Source organism: Triticum urartu, chromosome 4A (genome assembly GCF_056163025.1).
Source record: "Triticum urartu cultivar PI428250 chromosome 4A, HENAU_Tu73, whole genome shotgun sequence".
NCBI classification, from domain to species: Eukaryota; Viridiplantae; Streptophyta; class Magnoliopsida; order Poales; family Poaceae; genus Triticum; species Triticum urartu.
The window spans coordinates 16,486,678-16,504,954 of NC_141876.1; the positions used below are offsets into that span (position 1 = coordinate 16,486,678).

Sequence of the window (18,277 nt, forward strand, 5' to 3'; positions counted from 1 at the left end):
GCACTCTCCTCCATGTCAAATTAATCACATAATTACCCACGTCATACATCTTAGACAAACTAATGTCATCTTATCCACGCTTGCATGGAAAATTGAACGAAATTGATGCTAGATATTGATCGTTAAAATATATTAAAGAGTGAAAATATGGATGGAAGAAGACAATGCGTACATGCAAGTGCTGTTTGGTGTGTCGTCTATTCGCAAATACTAAAGCATGTCTTCTTGAAAAATCTACAATGCTACAAGACTTTATGAAGATACATTTATGAAAGTGAAAACAAAGGAATACAAAATATTAATCTCACAGTCTGACTTGAGATGTTTTCTCATTGGAAATATTAACTTAATTTACTTTAAAAATTGCACGAACCTCTAAGTCATTTTTTGCGTGAAAATTTTCAATCTATTCATCTTCAATCATGACAGTGCAACGAATAACAGAAGTTAATAAAATAAATGTTAGTATGCAGTAATAATATTCCATAGCTACACCCTACATGTCTCTTATTGCTTTCGCGACAACACATGGGAAATCATCTAGTTGCATTAATCTAAGCTGGTTCACCTTCTTGCAATATAATCTTAGCAACTCTCCTGCTAACTTTAAAAAAACCACAATCTTTTTATTTTTTGAGAGAAAAAAGATCACAACTATTCATCTGAACCTTCCATTCCGTGTCCGACGACTAGACCTGGGCATAGGCAGCCCGGCCTGAGCCTGGCCCGAAAAGCCCGTCTGGGCCTAGTTGGGCTTGCGGTTTGGGGCTCGGGCCTCGTTTTCCAGCCTGGAAGGTAGTTTGGACCGGGCTCGGGCTTCTCCTTTTTAGTGTTTCGGGCCGGGCTTACATGTGCAAGCGCTGAAAAACAGCATCCAGGCTGGGTCTTTGGGCTTAATGTCGGGCCGGACTCAGACTTGAAAAAGTGTGTATTTCGGGCTCTAGGCGGGGCTTGGGCTTGAGAACATAAGGTTGGCTTTCACAAGCCCGGCCCGAAACCCAGCCCGGCGCAGCGGTTGAACGTGTTTTAGCGACGACACAGATGGCAGAAGCCCATGGGCAACACGACCCCACACGCAAACGCATCTCACAACACTGTAGCCCCGGCCCCGGCCCCAGCCCATGAAACCCATACCCCAATCGAGGGGAAAAAACCTTGGCAAAGGCGAAGCAGTAATTATTCTCGGGACGCACTTCCCCGGCGGCGACCACCGCTCGCTGCCGGGACCCTCGTCGCCGCCGGTCCCCGTGCGGCCTCCTCCGCGCCGCCGGCCATGGTGAGCTCCTCGCCCCTCGTATCGCGCCCCCTCGCCCCCCTTGTCTGATTGCTTTGCTTCTCACTCCGCCCCTCCGCAGTTCTCCATCGCGGCCATCAACGAGAGCGACACCGTCGGCCAGTGGGAGCCGCTCGCGCCGACCAAGGAAGCACAGGTACGAACTCCTCTCCCCGCCCTTCCTCCCGCCCGTCTCTCTCCGAGCGTGCCACGCTCCTAATGCCTGAATTTCCAGCGGGCTTGGTATGTAGCTCGTCACCCGGGCCACGTTAGGGTTTTCGATTTCGCCGAGCGCAATGTGATGGGTTAATTGGGGTATGTGATTCAGTTAAACGCGGCGTGGTAGATGAAACTACAGACTCCAATGCTTGCATTGCCAAGATTGCAGGCGCAGGAGGGCAATACACTATAGTTAGATCTTTCAGGTTTAGTGCAACTGGTCCTGACGCTGAGTTATGTAGTGTACACGCCATGTTTGATTCAAAAGGAGGACTTCCTTGTGGTTATATATATGCACATAGCCTTGTTTTTGCTACCAAGGCTCAGTTTGCAGTTGCTGAACTGTGCTGCATTGTGCTTGTTTTATAATCTGCTGTGGGAAAATAGCCACGAAACTAGAGGTAAGTTGGTTAAACAAACATCAAAAGCTTTTAATATGGTTGGATGAGCTGGTTGATAAGCTGGATTATCATAATCCACCTCAATGCCAACCGCAGCCTAAAAAGGGCCAGAGTCTGATTTTTGAGTTGTAGAAGCTCTTAATATGTCTGTCAAAATATATTTGATACTAAGAAGGGGCTAGAGTGACTTTTGAGTTTTAGAAGCTCTTAATGTTGTTGTCATAATATATTGTATTATTGAAATAACCTTTTACTGCTGTCAGGAATCTGCACTTTCGCATAAATACCATGAGGGACTCCTCAAGTTGCAAGAAAAAGACTACACAAAAGCTTGTGATCTTTTGGAGGATGTTTTGAAGGATCCACTAATATCCGAAATTCAGGCAATCTCACTAAGAATATTTCAGATGTTCTTCCTTCATAACAGCAAATTGTTCATTTCAACAATTGTTTATTTCAACAGGTTGAGAACATTGGCAGTGATCAGCATTTGCTGCAGCTAAGGTTCTCTTTGTCACCTTTTTGTAATGGTCATGCTATAAATGTACTTTTTTATTCATCATTGAGAGGATTATGTGTCTGTCAAACTCCTGGACATAATGTGGATGTTACATGCAAAATTGGATGAAACTGGTCACTATTCACAAAACAATGTTATTGCAAAAACTAACCTGTACCCCTATAAAAGATGTCAACTAGTGGCAGTGGTCTATTCACCATTGTCTACACCACATGTTGGATCTAGCATATATCGTTGACAAGAGGGCAAGTATGTCTGTATCTGTAGTTTGATCTGGCACAAGTGGCATATTTCCTATTTTCTTTAGTTCTATAGTATTTTTTTTCAATCTGTCTCACTACACGGATATTATGCTAGTTATTTCAAATCTATCAGTATGAATCAGAATGGTGTGCCGGCTCTAGTAAGTAGCTAATCCTATGCATGTCATAATAAAATCATAATGCACTGCTTGCATGTCATAACATGCTGAAACCTGAAGGTTTATCGTAGAACACATTGCATAGTTTGTCTTTGTCTTTTTTTGTGTGTGTAAATGGTCGGTCTTTGTCTTGATCTTGAATTGGTTGACTGACTTGAAATGTGCGGCATTAGTATTTGCTGTTCAAAATGCTGACCTTCATCCTTAATTGCACAGGTTTTTGACATTGAAAAACCTTGCATCTGTTTTCCTTCGACAAGGATCGAAATTTTATGATAATGCTCTCCGCTGTTACCTACAAGCTGTGGAGCTTGATACAAATGATTCAGTTGTATGGAATCATCTGGGAACACTCTCATGCACAATGGGTTTGCTGAGCATATCAAGATGGGCATTTGAGCAAGGGCTTCTATGCAGCCCAAACAATTGTATGATGTCCTTCTCATTCCATTTTTCTTTTGATTTAATCAGCTACTTAGTAGTTTAACTACCATATCTTAAACTTGTGATGCCTTTTTTTTGTTTTTTCATTCAGTTTTGGTTGCTTTATACAGGGAACTGCATGGAGAAACTTTTGGAGATCCTTATAGCGATCCGTGATGAAGTTTCTTGTGTTTCAGTAGCAAATTTAATACTTATGAATTGGCCATCACATCATCGTGCATTACATGTAAAGAAGACCATTGAAGATGTGGAACCAGTGCCTTTTGCACCACGGGGTATCGACATCCTTGAACCCAAGCATGCCAAACTTGAATTTTCCAATAAAAGAAAATCTGCAGACAATGTATTAAATCAAGAAACAAGGAAGAGGAGTAAACGGGATGCAACATTGCAACTTGTTGAAGCCAAATGGACATCGGTTTTAGATGGCATCATAAGTCTCTTAACTGCAAAAAATGTGAAAGCTGATGAAAATCATTGTGCAAATACTGAGACTAGATGTTCAGACACTGAGGGGACTGTCAAGGGGCTTGCTTATAACACAGTGGATGTCGTCTTATCTATAGGTACATCCAAACCTATGGAATCTGCTGGTGAAAGTGAAAATGTTTTGTACCGGGATGGTGAAAGTTTACAATCGCATGATGGCACACCTACAGTTAAAGAGAAAGATGTTAATTCAGACAGAGAACATCCTCATGAAAGGCGAAGCAGACGCCTTGAGAGGCTGCGGAGTCGCAAACCCGAAAAAGATGAAAATGAATCCAATGGCAAAGATTTATCTCATGCAATAACTCAGTTTCTAGACTCATTTATCCTGAAGGGGGCAAGCACTGCATATAAGACTGATTCTTCTGGAAATGCTGACATTTCTAATCCAGAAATTCCCACATATACGTCCGACCGTGAGGCAGACGATGTTAAGCAATTTCTATTAAAGATATGCAAGAACAATGGTCCTTGTCATATTGGCTTTATGTTATTGGAGGAGATTGCTCATATCGACATACCTTTTCAAGATTACTTTGCTAACTTTGTTGAACTAGAGAAACTTACTAGAGGCTGGGCGCAAGATAGATCTGCGCTGTGCAGTTTATTTCTTGCTGAACTATACTATGATCGAGCTATATGTTCTGGAAGCCCATCAACATCCTCAGAACTATCTGATTCTTCTTACCATCTTTGTAAGGTCATCGAATCAGTAGCTATGGAATTGCCATTATCTGTTGAGAAAATGAACTCCACCAGCTTTGATTTGGATAAGGAAAACTGCAAGGCAGAAATACGTTCAAGTGATAAAACAGAGAGAAATGCTTCAGATACGTCCAAAAGCTGTTCAAACTCTAACGGATCAATTTCCAGTAACATGTTTTGTGATGAAACATCTTCAAATACTGATTATGTGTTCTGGATTCGCTTCTTCTGGCTGAGTGGCTGTCTGTCCCTTGCACAAGAGTGCAAAGAAAAAGCTTATAAGGAGTTCAATGTTGCTCTGTCACTCCTAAGAAGTAGCAGCAAAACGAATGGCAGTAGAGAGTTTATCCCTCTACCTCACAGCAAGCTTATAAAGTTTCTGACAGCTGATAGGATTCTGCGTGAAATTAACTTGATCAAGCTCGATTATTTACTTTGGAAGAACGATGAGAATATCAACAACATAACTCATACAGAGTTCAAGGAATTGCTTCCTCCACTGTTGCTTTCCACCAATGATGTCTATGGTGGCAATGCATATGATTTGCCGAGCAAAAGTGAGAACGTGATTTCACTTGAGTTGGGTGCCTTGGATGTCTTAATATCTGCATGTGAAAAGGCTAAACCAATGAACGTCAATATCTATCTTGACTCTCACCGAAGGAAAATACAAGTTCTAACTGTGGCAGCTGGCATGGTTGGATCTATTACTCCCCACAAGGGAAACATTTCAAGTGATGCGGATTTTGTGGAAGCACTGAACAGAAATCGGCTGGACAGTGTTGTGGACGCAGTCAAGGACGTATCACGAAGTGTCAGTACAGCAAAAGACGTTATTGATCAATGTGATACTTCTGTAAGTCATCACTTCATTTGTCTATGAATCTCTGTACCAGTCATTTTTTGCCAAAATGTCATTTAGGGACAGAGGGCGTACTAGATATCAGCACGTTAGTGTTCTCTTAGCCAGAAATATTTAGGGCATTTTGGTTGATGCCAAAATATGGCAAGCCCAAAAAGATGGTTATCTGTTGATTGCCTACCAAATTACATTGCATATCTCTACAAAAATTGCTGAACATTGACAGGTTTTGGTATTGCCAAATATTGGCTTGCCAATGTTTTTGCTGCAGACCAAGCATACCTTTAACTATTTAAGATGAGCATAAGTGAGAAGTCATTGTTAAATCTTTAGAGTTTTTGTAGCCTTGATGATGTTGAAGGATATTTGGTACTCCCTCCGTCCCATAATATAAGATCTTATTACATCCAATATACTATGGGACGGAGGGAGTAAATATTATAGCTCTATGTAGGCTGCATAGATGGGATGTTGGAATATTTAAAATTTGGTGCATTTATGAATTATGACAGGTAGTCTAACTTTGGCCATTTATTATATGTTTTATTTATAAACACCTAGATTCGCCATGGAGAAAAATAAATAAGCATGTTTGTTGTAAACATATACTTCGCACATTATTATCTTTTTTTTACCACCATATTATCTTAGTAGTCAAACTACAGGACGGCATAGTAGATTGGCAAGTTTTCCAGACTTGCAGGCTGCAGCTGCAAAAAGTTACACATATGGTCATATTGATGCCATTATGTTATCCTGCTATTTTTAAAGCTCTGTAATTAGATATAATAGGAAGTTAATGTTATTTTGAATGTTGAAGCATTTCAGTGGTTAATTTCTTGCGCATGCAAGAAGTTCATCTGAGCTGTCTGCTATTCATTATAGGATCTAACCATTATTATGGTGGTATGGGGACTGGGGAATTTGCTATGCTGTTCATTCTAGGATGATTTATGTTGCGCTTCCTATGTGTTTGCTCCTTTGGCTGTCTCATAGTACATTGTAAAGTTGCTTATCAAAGGTGTGCTAGGATGGTGTATGGTATTATGTGTGTTGTAACTTATGACTATTCAATGTACTTAGTAATATGTCATGATTATCCCTGTAAAAATACGACACCCCACACCAGTCAGTAATTTAATGGATCCTAACAGTGTCACCAAAGTGACTGTTTGCTATTATTTGCAGGATTGGCAAGAGGGCTTGAGTTCACTAGTTCATATCATTGGCAATATTCAATCATTGCTTCTTACAATCATGTGTGCTGCTGTCAAGATGATTGTATGGAGAAAACTCTCGTGCTCTGGAACCTCGGATGAGGCTGACCAGTTGGAGAGTTCTTGCCTTGTAGATGCAGCCATTGCGTTTTGCAAACTTCAGCATCTTGATCCAACGATATCGGTCAAAACTCAGGTATGTGTTTCCTTCATATTAGTGATAAGATTTATGGTGTTTTTTTTTTTATGTTCAACTTACTTTTGTTCACCTATGCAGGTTGACTTAATTGTCGCAGTCCATGATTTGCTTGCTGAGTATGGGCTCTGCTGTGCCGGAAGGGACGGTCAAGGGGAGGAAGGGACTTTCCTCAAGTTTGCAGTCAAACATCTCATGGCATTAGACGTGAAGCTAAAATCTCAACTTAGTAGGTTTTTCTTAGCAAACTTATTCTGGTGGACATGTTTCTTTGTCAGTTAACTACTTAACTGCTTGCACTGGTCTTCTCTATCTTATTATATAGATCCAAATGGAACGGAAGGAGATTCACTTCTAGAAAGTGGCAGAGCAGAGGACAGTGTAACTGATGACCGCCCTATTTGTGACAATAAGCATAACTCTGAGGATGAGGAAGAATCGGGTAGGCCCCGATTACTCTGACCATGTTTATAATTTGTGTCTCCTATAGTTCTATTTATTATGTGGCAGAGAACTACAGATGTTGTATAATGCCAGACAATGCTGGCTAGTTTTGTCTCTGTGAGCATATAGAACCGATCCTTACTCCTTAATTCTTGGTGCTGTAGTGAAAGTATATTAACAAACAAATAAATGTAGCCTTTTGTTGGTATTTATCCTGATAAATGCTCTGCCAATGCAGAGTTGGAGGAAATGCAATCAAGTATTGATAGTGCCTTGGACCAGGCTTTTTTCTGCTTATATGGTTTGAAGATAAACCCGGATTCTTGCAGTGAAGATGATCTAGCCGTACATAAGAATGCAAGCCGCGGTGACTATCAAACAAAAGAACAGTGTGCTGATGTGTTTCAGTATGTCCTACCATATGCAAAAGAGCTATCTGTGAGTAAATTCATAATGAGTTGTTAGTTTCAGTTTTGATTGTATGAAGCATTAAATATAGAGAATTAATGCATTTTCTGTTCTTAATTTATTATTTCAGAAAACTGGTTTGGTTAAACTACGGAGAGTGCTGCGCGCGATACGCAAACATTTTCCTCAGCCACCTTCTAAAATATTAGTTAATAACCCTCTTGACAATTTCCTGGACGGACCTGATTCATGTGAAAAGATACTCTGTGAAATTTATGATACCCATGGATCTAGGGAAGCAGTCCTGAATGTACTGTTTCCAGGTGAAACAGGCTATGAAGCATTCAAGAAACTTTCCGCTGACAGGTTTTACATTGCACCTAGACTCCCTTAAGCACCGAAACAGAATCAGTAGAGGATATACACCAACTATTTTTTCTGTGACTGATTCATGCAGCTCCGAGCCTTACTCAGATGTTTATGGAAGCCTGTATCACTACATCGCAGAAGCTGAAGATACAAGTCCCAGCGACAAGTACACAGGTTTTGTGTTGAAAAAGGAAGGAGGAGAATTTGTTGAACAAAGTGCAAATCTTTTCAAGTATGATCTGTTGTATAACCCATTACGGTTTGAAAGCTGGCAAAGGCTTTCAAGTTTATATGATGAGGTAATATTCTTAGTTAGGAATTGGCTGAAGTTTGGCTTGTATTATAGTCAATGCTGTTGTATAACCAGTGTTTGTCATGCTTCCACAGGAAGTTGACCTGTTGCTGAACGATGGTAGTAAGCATATAAGCATTTTGGATTGGGGAACAAATACAGCTTTAATTCAAAGGGTTGAGGCAGGCCGTAGACATAGTCGACGCAGCCTGATGATGAGTTTAATATTGGCTAAAACTATTCCTGATCAGGTGTATCCATCAGTCTATTGTTTTTCCGGTACTCACCAGCGAGATGCCTTTGTGTTGGGAATGACATCTAATCACCTTTTTTCAGGTTGAAATGCATGAATTATTGGCCCTAGTTTACTATGACAGCGTTCAAAATGTGGTACCTTTTTATGATCAAAGATCTATATTGCCTGTGAAGGATGCAACATGGGACATTAACTGCCGAAATTCGCTGAAGCAATTTGAGAAGGCTTTTGAACTCATGTAATCTGGCACACAAAACCTGTACTCATCTTTTTATCTTCTGTTTTTGGAAACACAGTACAGACGTAGACTCTCACAAATACGCACACACACTCACCCCTATGAATGTAGCATGCACACCCTAGCTCCCCTATGAGCACCTCCTAGAGTCTGAGCCGTACATGTAATGATATGATGCTTATTTATCTTGCAGGTCTCAGTGGCTCCATGCATTTTACCTTGGAAAGCTGTGTGAGAAACTGGGGCAATCACCTGCTAAGGCATTTTCATACTACAAGAAAGCCATCACATTGAATCCAACTGCAGTTGACCCGGTTTACAGGATGCATGCATCACGCTTGAAATTACTTTATACCCGAGGGAAACAGAATCTTAATGTGATACAGGTTTGTTAAGATAACATATGTCAATTGATTTTTAAACAAATGGAGAGAAATGTTAGGCATCAGTTTAGTCTCTTCATTTGATGGTTTTAGTATACTCCTGTCCTCACCCGGATATGCTTTTTCATATTGACTGACTTGTGAGTGATGGTATGGAATGTTCCACCAGTGAAGCCATGCTCATGTTGATAATCAAATGGCTGAGTCTGTGTTTCTTCAGATGGTTTCTCTTTTAAAAAGGTTAATTTAGCACATTAGTGAAGTACATTTATAACTGTATCTTGGACAAGATCTGGCATCTTGATAGCTCAGGTGGTTACATTTGGTCACTGGATTTTAGGGGCTATGCTAGGCATTGCAGTTCTATCAGGCATTCTTATATATAATAAATAATGGTTCCATACAGGCCATATAAATAATTAAAGTTCTAGAACAACGCAAGTAATAGTTTCACTAAGTTCAACAACCACCAACCAAGTTTCTCATAGATAAACCCCCCCCGACATATGTGATGTCAAAATACCAACTAAACAAGTGTGGCCTTATGTTCTATAGGATAGATTAGATGTGGTTCGGGCTATATTACACATGAAACGAGCTAATGAGCTGCTGATGAACCAGCTTGGCTCATTAAGACAACGAGTGAAAAGACAAAGCAGTGCTCGGCTCAGCTCGTTCTTGCGAACTGAGCCACCGACAAGTGAGCCCAAGTCAGCTCAGGATCTTTGAGCTCTTTGGCTATATTGGGCAACTTGTCTGGCACCAAGAGCTCAATTTTAAGTATTATATATAACACCAAACTGTGAATTAGAATCTTAAATATTAAAATCTTGTAATGTCAAAATACTTTATGAGACCTTCGTCATTCTGGATTTCCAATCAGAGATGCATCCTTGTTGGTAGTTATGGTTTTATCTGTGTCATAGTACTTTAGTAATAGGTAATTAAATGTTAACTTTGTGGATTGTGTGGTTTGTAGGTAGTTGCTGATTACACATACAACCAGTCGACTAAGGAAAATGTCTTGAGCATGCTGGGGTCCTCTGAACAGAATGATAATGCTCTGGATGATGCGGAGGGAAATAAGTTAGTTAAGCCTGATTTACTTGATAAAGCATGGCACATCCTTTATGATGACTGTCTGCATGCCCTTGGTACTTGTGTGGAAGGGGAGTTAAAGCATTTCCACAAGGCAAGGTACAAGCTTGCTCAAGGATTTTATAGAAGGGGTGAAGCAGGGGACCTGGAGCGGGCTAAGGAAGAGCTCTCATTTTGTTTCAAATCCACTCGCTCTTCCTTTACAGTGAACATGTGGGAAATTGATGGTGCTGTTAGAAAAGGAAGGTAAAGCCTCTTTTGCTACATGTGTAATGTTGTTGTGAACTTACATACTGATGTAATTGACTTTTACAACTTCTGATATTGATAGTTCCCCCAAAGAATTCTTATTGTCCGTTCTTTCTTTCAGGAGGAAAAATCCGAATATCGGTGTATCCAGAAAGAATCTGGAGGTCAGTTTATCAGAAAGTTCACGAAAATTCATTACATGCATCAGGAAGTATATGATACTATACTTGGACCTGTTGGAGAAGAACATGGATTTGTGGACTCTTGAGAGGGCATACACATACCTGCGAACCGATAAGAGGGTACCTCCTAATTATCAGTATAATGATGTTAATACATACTCCCTCCGTAAAGAAATATAAGAGCATTTATAGAACACTAAAGTAGTGATCTAAACGCTCTTATATTTCTTTACAGAGGGAGTACCTTTTTTCTGGATATACAATACCTATTTGTTCTCTTTTGTAGTTTGCTCTATGTTTGGGTGATATTGTTCCTGTCGGTCTCGGGAAGTATCTTCAAGTTTTAACAGCAGCGATCCATGATCCTGAGATCCGTCGAGTTTGTGGTGATGTTTCTACTGAGCAACTACTTGAGAAAATGTTTGGTGTATTCATGGACCATGCAAACCTGTTGGGTGATATAAGCACCATACCAGAGGTGAACAGTCCAGAGTTGTCAGAATGCAATCTTTACGGGTAAGTAACTCAATCAGAGTGCAATACACTATTCTTTAAGCTAGATAGTTGTCTTATTAGTGCTTCCTTATGGCAGCTATATCCACCAATATATCCATTTGCTCGAAAGTGATGTCCGAGTAGATGTTCTTGAAGCACTAAACGAGAAGATAAGAAAGCGTTTCAAGACACCTAAATTGACAAATAGCAACTTTGCGAAGATCTGTAAGCATGCTTCTCTGTCATGGTGCCGTTGTATACTCATCAAATTGGCCTCAATCACCCCGCTGCCTGAATCTATGGACACAGACAATCAGCCTGTTCCATTATCCAATGGCCTTCTGTTGTACGTTGATCTGCAACCTGATGAGCTCCTTATCTCATCCCCTGATGGGCCTACTCAATTCAAAGGTCTTGACATGAATTGGTTTGAGACACTCGCTAGAATTAAAAACATTCCGATCAGACAGACATCCGAAGATAACATGGAGACTGCAGTTACTGTAATGAAGAGCACTTACAACTTTTATCGGGACAGTTCTTGTGGAACATTTCCCTCAGGTATTAATCTCTACACAGTAACCCCATCCCAGGCATCTGTTGAAGGGTTATTACAGCAAGCCCCCGGTATAGTTGACACCCTTGACCTAAGCATCCCAAGGAAGCTCCTTCTGTGGGTATATACATTAGTTCACGGTCGATATTGCAACATATCCGCTGTCGTAAAGTACTGCGATGAGATGAAGGTACGTCCTGCACTGCTCATCACGTGAGTACTTGCTGTGTAGCGTTTCATCCTTCACATCATTTCATTCCTTCTGCAGGCAAGAAATAAAAGAGGAACCCTAACGGCGGCAGCTTCGTCACAAGTCACGCCTCCAGCACCGCACAGCTCTGTTTCTTCTCTGGGTATTTCGCGCAACTTCTCACATCTGGGCATGTGCTGAAATGATAACCACCTTCCCTCTTATTTACCTTGATATGCGTTGTTTGTTGTTCACAGTCACCTCCAAAGAAAAGAGTGCGCATACCGTGTCCAGTGAAGTTCAAGAAGCAAATGCCTCTGCTCCAGTAGCGGCCACTGTTCCTCTCCACCAAGAAGCAGAGGGCAGCGCATCGCTGATTGCCACCGAGGCACAGAAACCCAGCACCGCGGCATCTCAACTGTCGCGCAGCAGCTCATCTAGGACAATGGAAAGTGCTCCGGATGGCGGTCAAGGCAATGCCGGTGCAGCTTGATTGTACATCATGCTTCTGTACACCCATGTGAGCTCCGCGGATGGTCATGAGTTCTGATTAGATTGAAGGCTTCTTCCCTTCCAGCAGAAATATGATGTACTTACTGCAGTTGTAGCAGGACTAGGTCTGATGCCTTTCCTGGTGTATAAAACTAACATTGTATTAGAAGCTAATGTAACACTAAGGACATGCAAGTTCGGTGAGTGTTTGGTTGTAGTCAGAGTTGTGATGCGCCACACCTTTTTAACATCTTACCCCACTTTTCAGACTTGTTTTCTAGCCAACTTTTTCCACAGCCGTGAGAACCTGTGACGACCAATTTTACATTTTTGGATCTAATCCTACCATCTTGAATTTCTAGGCAGTGTTAGGAACTTGCAACAGATTAAAATAGAAAGAGTGAGATATTTGCAACAGAGTGGTTAAATGCAGCATTGATACATCAACTAGTCCCCAATGGCCAGTGCTCACTTTACTGCATCATCTTGCACATGCTACATTTTGAACCCTAAATTTTCCCATCAAAAAATATTTTGCACCCTAAACTTGTCCCAAACACTCGGATTAGTACAATTTTTTTTCTAGAACACACAAAAAAAGATTCCCACTTTTTCTTCGTTTCAAGCGTAAACTTTTTCTTCAGTCTCCAGTGAAAAAAAACTTATTCTTCATTTTTTTGACCAGTATTCTTCAGTTTTTTTAGGGGTGACTTTTTCTTCAGTTTTTTTAGTTGACTTTTTCTTCAGTTAAACAGAACTGAAAATGAGCGGACTAGGCTAACTTCTGATATCACCTTCCGGCCCAAAACTGTTGGGCCGGGCTGGGCCGGTCATCATCTGCTGCAAATCCACGTTGACATCGCCGCCGGCCACCCACCCACCATCCCTAACCACGAGACGCCGACCGGGCCGGAGGAAGAAGACATTTCCTCAGATCGACCCCCCTCGCGAGCGAAAGAGAGAGAAGCCTCGGCCGCCATGGGATTCATCATGGAGTTCGCGGAGAACCTGATCCTGCGGCTGATGGAGGACCCAGACCAGCGCGACGAGGCGCAGCGGGCGCACGTCTACCGGATGAAGGAGCGGTGCGAGCGCACCAAGGCGGCCTGGGCGCTCCCGCTCCGCCCCTACGGCTTCTGGACCTTCGACCGCTTCAACTCCCAGCTCTCCTGGGACCCCCAGATCAGCCAGGCCGCCGGCCGCCGCGACCCCTACGACGACCTCCTCGCCCGCCACGCCGGCCCCGCCCCGCCCTCCTCGTCCTGAAATCCGAATCCGGTGCGTCACTTCCCCTCCCCTCCAGCCAGATCTACATGCTCGTTGTTCCTTCCGTCCATTTTGCCGTGTCCGCAGTCGTCTCTGCCTGCCTAGGGAGGGATTGGATTGATAGCGCAGGCGGATTCGAATGCGGCGATCCGTGGAGGAGAATTCGATGTAGGTTAGAATGCTCCAGCTAGGTGTCGTTTAGTTTGGGCCGCATAGTTTGGTATTGTATAAGTTATTAGTATGCCAGATTTTGGGTGCTGCTGGGTGAAGGACGGAGCAGTTCATATGGCTTACCATTTAGTTGATTTTGCGAAGCTGTACTGAATCGCCTTATCTCCACCGGTTATCCATTGTGAATATTACCAAAAACATTGTTAAAATACTTCTACGAGCGTGTTTTATCGGGCTGAGATACCAGTATATTACTTTAGTCCGCTGGTTGGAGAAGCCTTTAGTGGATTTTTATTTCAGGTTTTGATGAGTTAGGCTTTGTGTTACCCCAGCCACTGGCATTCTGTTAACGTAGTGTGTTTCGTGTTGCTGTCTGGATCTCCAGTCCTGTTTAATGTTTGTTTCGTGAGTGATGAGAAGGCCTGTAGGCATGCTAGAACATTCAAAGTACACTGCCTTTCGATAGTGTGCGCTTTTCGTTGGGCTGTTTTGATTTTGTTGAATTCATCAGCCTTAATTAGTTTTTGTTATGCAATTGCCTGACTGGGCTACTGGATCATTTCTGTCTCACATGTGAACTGCACTCATCGAGATGCTCTTACAATCTGGTTGTACTAGGGCATGCTTGAGTAATCATGCAAATGTTGGTGACATTGTTCTGTGAGGATCAAGGATAGATAATACTCTCTTCAAACTTGTAGGTTCTATCTATGTATTTGGTCATTCGTGTATCAGACTTAAATCTGTTACCTTAGGTCTTCTGTTAACCAAAGGGGGTGACAGATAAGTATGTTCACTTGAATTGAGCAACTTGCTGCTTGTCAAGGTTCTAGTTCATACACAACCCATTAGGCTTTGTTAATACCGGCACCATAAGCTCTGAGTGGCAATGATTAAGACCTTAATGCTCTTCTAACTACATCGATATTAGATGACCTGCTTCACAAATTTAGCATTGTTCAAAATTTCAAAATTGAACATCAGGTAGCTATCGTGCTGTCTATAGAGTGGAAACATATACTCATAAGACATACATAATTTTGCGTATGATACAACTTACTCCCTCCATTCTTAAGTATATGCCCTTCTACAATGCGCACAATCAGAATTTTGAAAACGTTGACCAATATAGACATAAGTATTTGTACTTGTTGTTGTATGGAAATGTATGGCTAAATGTGTGTATTGAGACCATCAATATCAAGGAATAGTGGGAGTAAGAGATAGTACTATTTACCAACTTATTACTCTAGGTGGATCCTGGATTTGAGAATTGAGTTGCTGATAAGTAACACCTACTTTTTGATGATTAGTTTGCCATCTTCCTTATTTTTTGATGATTAGTTAGTTTGTGCTTTGAACTTACTCTCCTTGTTTTACTATGAAGAAGCAATTCCATTGATTAGAAGAAAATGTCTATTGTGAGGGCCTTATGAGTTTTGGCTGCTACATAATCATAAAATTTTGTAGTTCTTTTTCCTGTACCCTTAGCTCAAGTATGGCTGCTACATAATCAAAGAACAGAAGGTTGCACCCTTGGAAATACCAGATGATTTTCAGTCACTTCTTGCATGATCATTCACTGCTCACTTTAAATCATTCGAACATTACAGTAGCCTAGCCTCAAAGATTCACATTTCTCAGAAATTATACCTCAGGTTAGCTATTGAATTGCTATCTTTCTATCATGGGAAGTCATGTTTGAGTGTCTATATCCCGCAAGTGCACTTGGGAGTACCAGCTGATTGTCAGCCGCTGCTTTGCATGTTCATTCCCTGCTCGATTTAACTCATTTGAACGTTCTAATAACCTCGAAGATGCACATTTTCCAAGAAATTATATCATGACCAGGTCTGCTATTGAATTGTTATCTTTCAATCATTTGAAGTCGTGTTCTAGTGTCCATATATCCGTTTGTGCTGCCTGACAAATAATATATTGCTTAATCCATATGGTTGGCAAGTCGGCACGTCGGCAGTATGCTTTTTTTTGCTTAAAAAGCATCTGTCCACTTGTGCTCTCCAAGTTTTATTTCCGTCACGCTTGAGAACTCGGATGGTTTCATGACGTTTAATTCGTTTCCCCGCAGGCATCATCCGTGAGGAAGTGTGGTTGCACCGGATCTACGCGGGCAGCAATAAGGAACTCATTTCCCTCAAAACGACTGTGATTGCATTCCCTTCTGTTTCATATTTATCCTTGAACTGCCCCAGTTGGTTCATCTGCTGAATGGTTACTTTGACAAACTTCCTGTTCGGCAAGATACCTGAAATGCTTTGTATCTGTTGATTTTCAGTCTTTGTACCATGAAAGCTTTCAATAATCTCACTGTGCACATGTTTTTCCTTTTGGTGGTTTAATTATCTCGCCGCGCACATGCTTGAGACCTGCGAGTTCTTAGGCTGGCCTTGATGGTCTGCTTTATCAAATGTTAATGGCAACGAATCATGTGAAAACCGATTTTTGGTGCAAATCTGAAAATTCCAACCAGAGCCATCGGATCCTGAACGGATTCCTTCGCCTCAAACGCCCGGGCACGCTCGGGCGGACGACCTGGTCACGAAGATGCGTCCCAGACGGGCTCTTCAAACGCCCGGGTTAACTAGTGGCTCTCATATCCAGCTTAAACTTCAAACGCCCGGGTTAACTGGCGGCTCTCATATCCAGCTTAAATATTGGGTGGATATGGAGGGTGCCCAGGTGCGTCCACCACGTTGGACTGAAGACGAAGTCGAAGCTCATCTCCTCCATCAAATTGATGGCATCGTGTGGCGGTGCTTCGACCGGTTGCGTAGTGGCTAGCCCGGCTAGTTAAGTCGACCGCCAACATCGAAACCCTACCCTGTCCATATTTTCCTTTCCTGTCCACTGTCGTCGTCACTTTCCACTCCCCGTCCACCACCACTAGTAGACATTCCTCTACTCCGCCACCACTAGTAGACATGCCCCCACTCCACCGGGTAAGGAGCCATCCATATCTAACATCGAAGCGCGGGCTGCAACTCCTTGAGCAGATTCGGGAAAGGTGTGAAGCCCGGATCACCGTGGGGCTACCTCCGAATGGAGTAGATTCGGAGGACTTGAGGAGGAGGAGGAGGAGCCGGAAGAGGATGTAGGGGACGCTCGGGACGCGGATCTGTAGGCGGAGCAGCATGCCATCCTCGATTCCCCCCGCTCGGAGTCGAATGCGAAGGCCAGCCGCCGTTGTCGGTAGGAGATGGAGGCGGAGCACGCCGCAGAGGAGGAGGAGCCAGAGCCCTCCTACGCGTCCGTCCACCCGACGCCCGACACCGATGTCTTGGACATCTCCGACGATGAATTGTAGCTAGGGTACCGTAGCACGTAGGTTTATTTTGCATGGTTTGTAGGGCTTTATGGGGTGAAATATGAGAAACTCAGATGTAGAGGAGCAAATTTGAAACGTGACCGGTCTCTGTCCGCAGAGATGCCCGGACGTGTCCGTGGACATTTGAGGGTTGAATTTGCAAAGTCCGGCCAGCCTTAGGAAGACGCCAACCAGTTCCTCACCATAGATACATACGGGCACACAATCAGCACCGCCACATCCCCCGTCCCACCACCCCACCCCCCACGTAAACCCACGACGAAGAGAATGGAGGGCGCGGGGAGTAACCGGCGCTGGCGGGCGGTCCTGGACGACTTGATGTCGCTTCCGCCGGAGATGCTCAACGGCATCTCGCCCGGCTCCCCTTCGAGGAGCTGGTCCGCACCTGCCGCCTGTCCCGCGCCTGGCGCCGCCGCTGGGAATCCGTCCCCGACCTTGACATCCAGTTCGACCCGTGGTCCGGCGCCGCGCCCGACGCCTCGCGCCCGTCGACGGCTTCACCGCCCGCGTCCGCGTGCGCCACTTCGACCGCGCCGCCCGCTGGCTCCTCGCCCTGGCGCGCAAGCGCGTCCTTGTTTGTTGGGATCCGATGAATTGTGAGTTTATTATCATATCTATCTATGAATATTATTTGAGTCTTTGTTGAAATCTCTTATGCATGATTGTTATAGTCTCGTATTTTTTCTCCGAAACTTTGGCTTGGTTTGGCCAACTAGATTGATTTTTCTTGCCATGAGAAGAGGTGCTTTGTGATGGGTTCGATCTTGCGGTGCTCAATCTCAGTGACAGAAAGAGACATGACACGCATGTATCATTGCCATTAAGGATAAAAGGATGGGGTCTATTCCTATATGAATAGATCTTGTCTACATCATGTCATCGTTCTTATTGCATTACTCCGTTTTTTCATGAACTTAATACACTAGATGCATGCTGGATAGCGGTTGATGTGTGGAGTAATAGTAGTAAATGTAGGCAGGCATCGGTCTACTAATCTTGGACGTGATGCCTATACATGATAATTGCCTTGGATATCGTCATAATTATTTGCTCTTATATCAATTGCCCAACCGTAATTTGTTTACCCTGTTGGGA

The 18,277-nt window shown here is 42.9% G+C and overlaps 2 protein-coding genes across 2 annotated transcripts; both read left to right on the top strand.

Moving 5' to 3' along the window:
• The first annotated feature begins 1,080 nt into the window (after positions 1-1,080).
• LOC147974478 (Tetratricopeptide repeat (TPR)-like superfamily protein) lies at positions 1,081-12,666 on the top strand. Its single transcript, XM_087517521.1, has 21 exons — positions 1,081-1,276; positions 1,356-1,430; positions 2,157-2,276; positions 2,357-2,397; positions 3,051-3,262; positions 3,389-5,328; positions 6,523-6,747; positions 6,829-6,976; positions 7,073-7,189; positions 7,430-7,629; positions 7,730-7,965; positions 8,057-8,267; positions 8,356-8,511; positions 8,597-8,754; positions 8,948-9,140; positions 10,117-10,481; positions 10,606-10,786; positions 10,953-11,182; positions 11,259-11,907; positions 11,986-12,070; positions 12,165-12,666. The coding sequence occupies exons 1-21, from the start codon at positions 1,274-1,276 to the stop codon at positions 12,398-12,400; spliced, it is 5,781 nt and encodes a 1,926-aa protein (XP_087373647.1). The 5' UTR covers positions 1,081-1,273; the 3' UTR covers positions 12,401-12,666.
• A 608-nt stretch (positions 12,667-13,274) lies between these two features.
• On the top strand, positions 13,275-16,182 carry LOC147974479 (NADH-ubiquinone oxidoreductase). The gene is made up of 2 exons (XM_087517522.1): positions 13,275-13,677; positions 15,926-16,182. The coding sequence occupies exon 1, from the start codon at positions 13,378-13,380 to the stop codon at positions 13,663-13,665; it is 288 nt and encodes a 95-aa protein (XP_087373648.1). The 5' UTR covers positions 13,275-13,377; the 3' UTR covers positions 13,666-13,677; positions 15,926-16,182.
• The last annotated feature ends 2,095 nt before the right edge of the window (positions 16,183-18,277 follow it).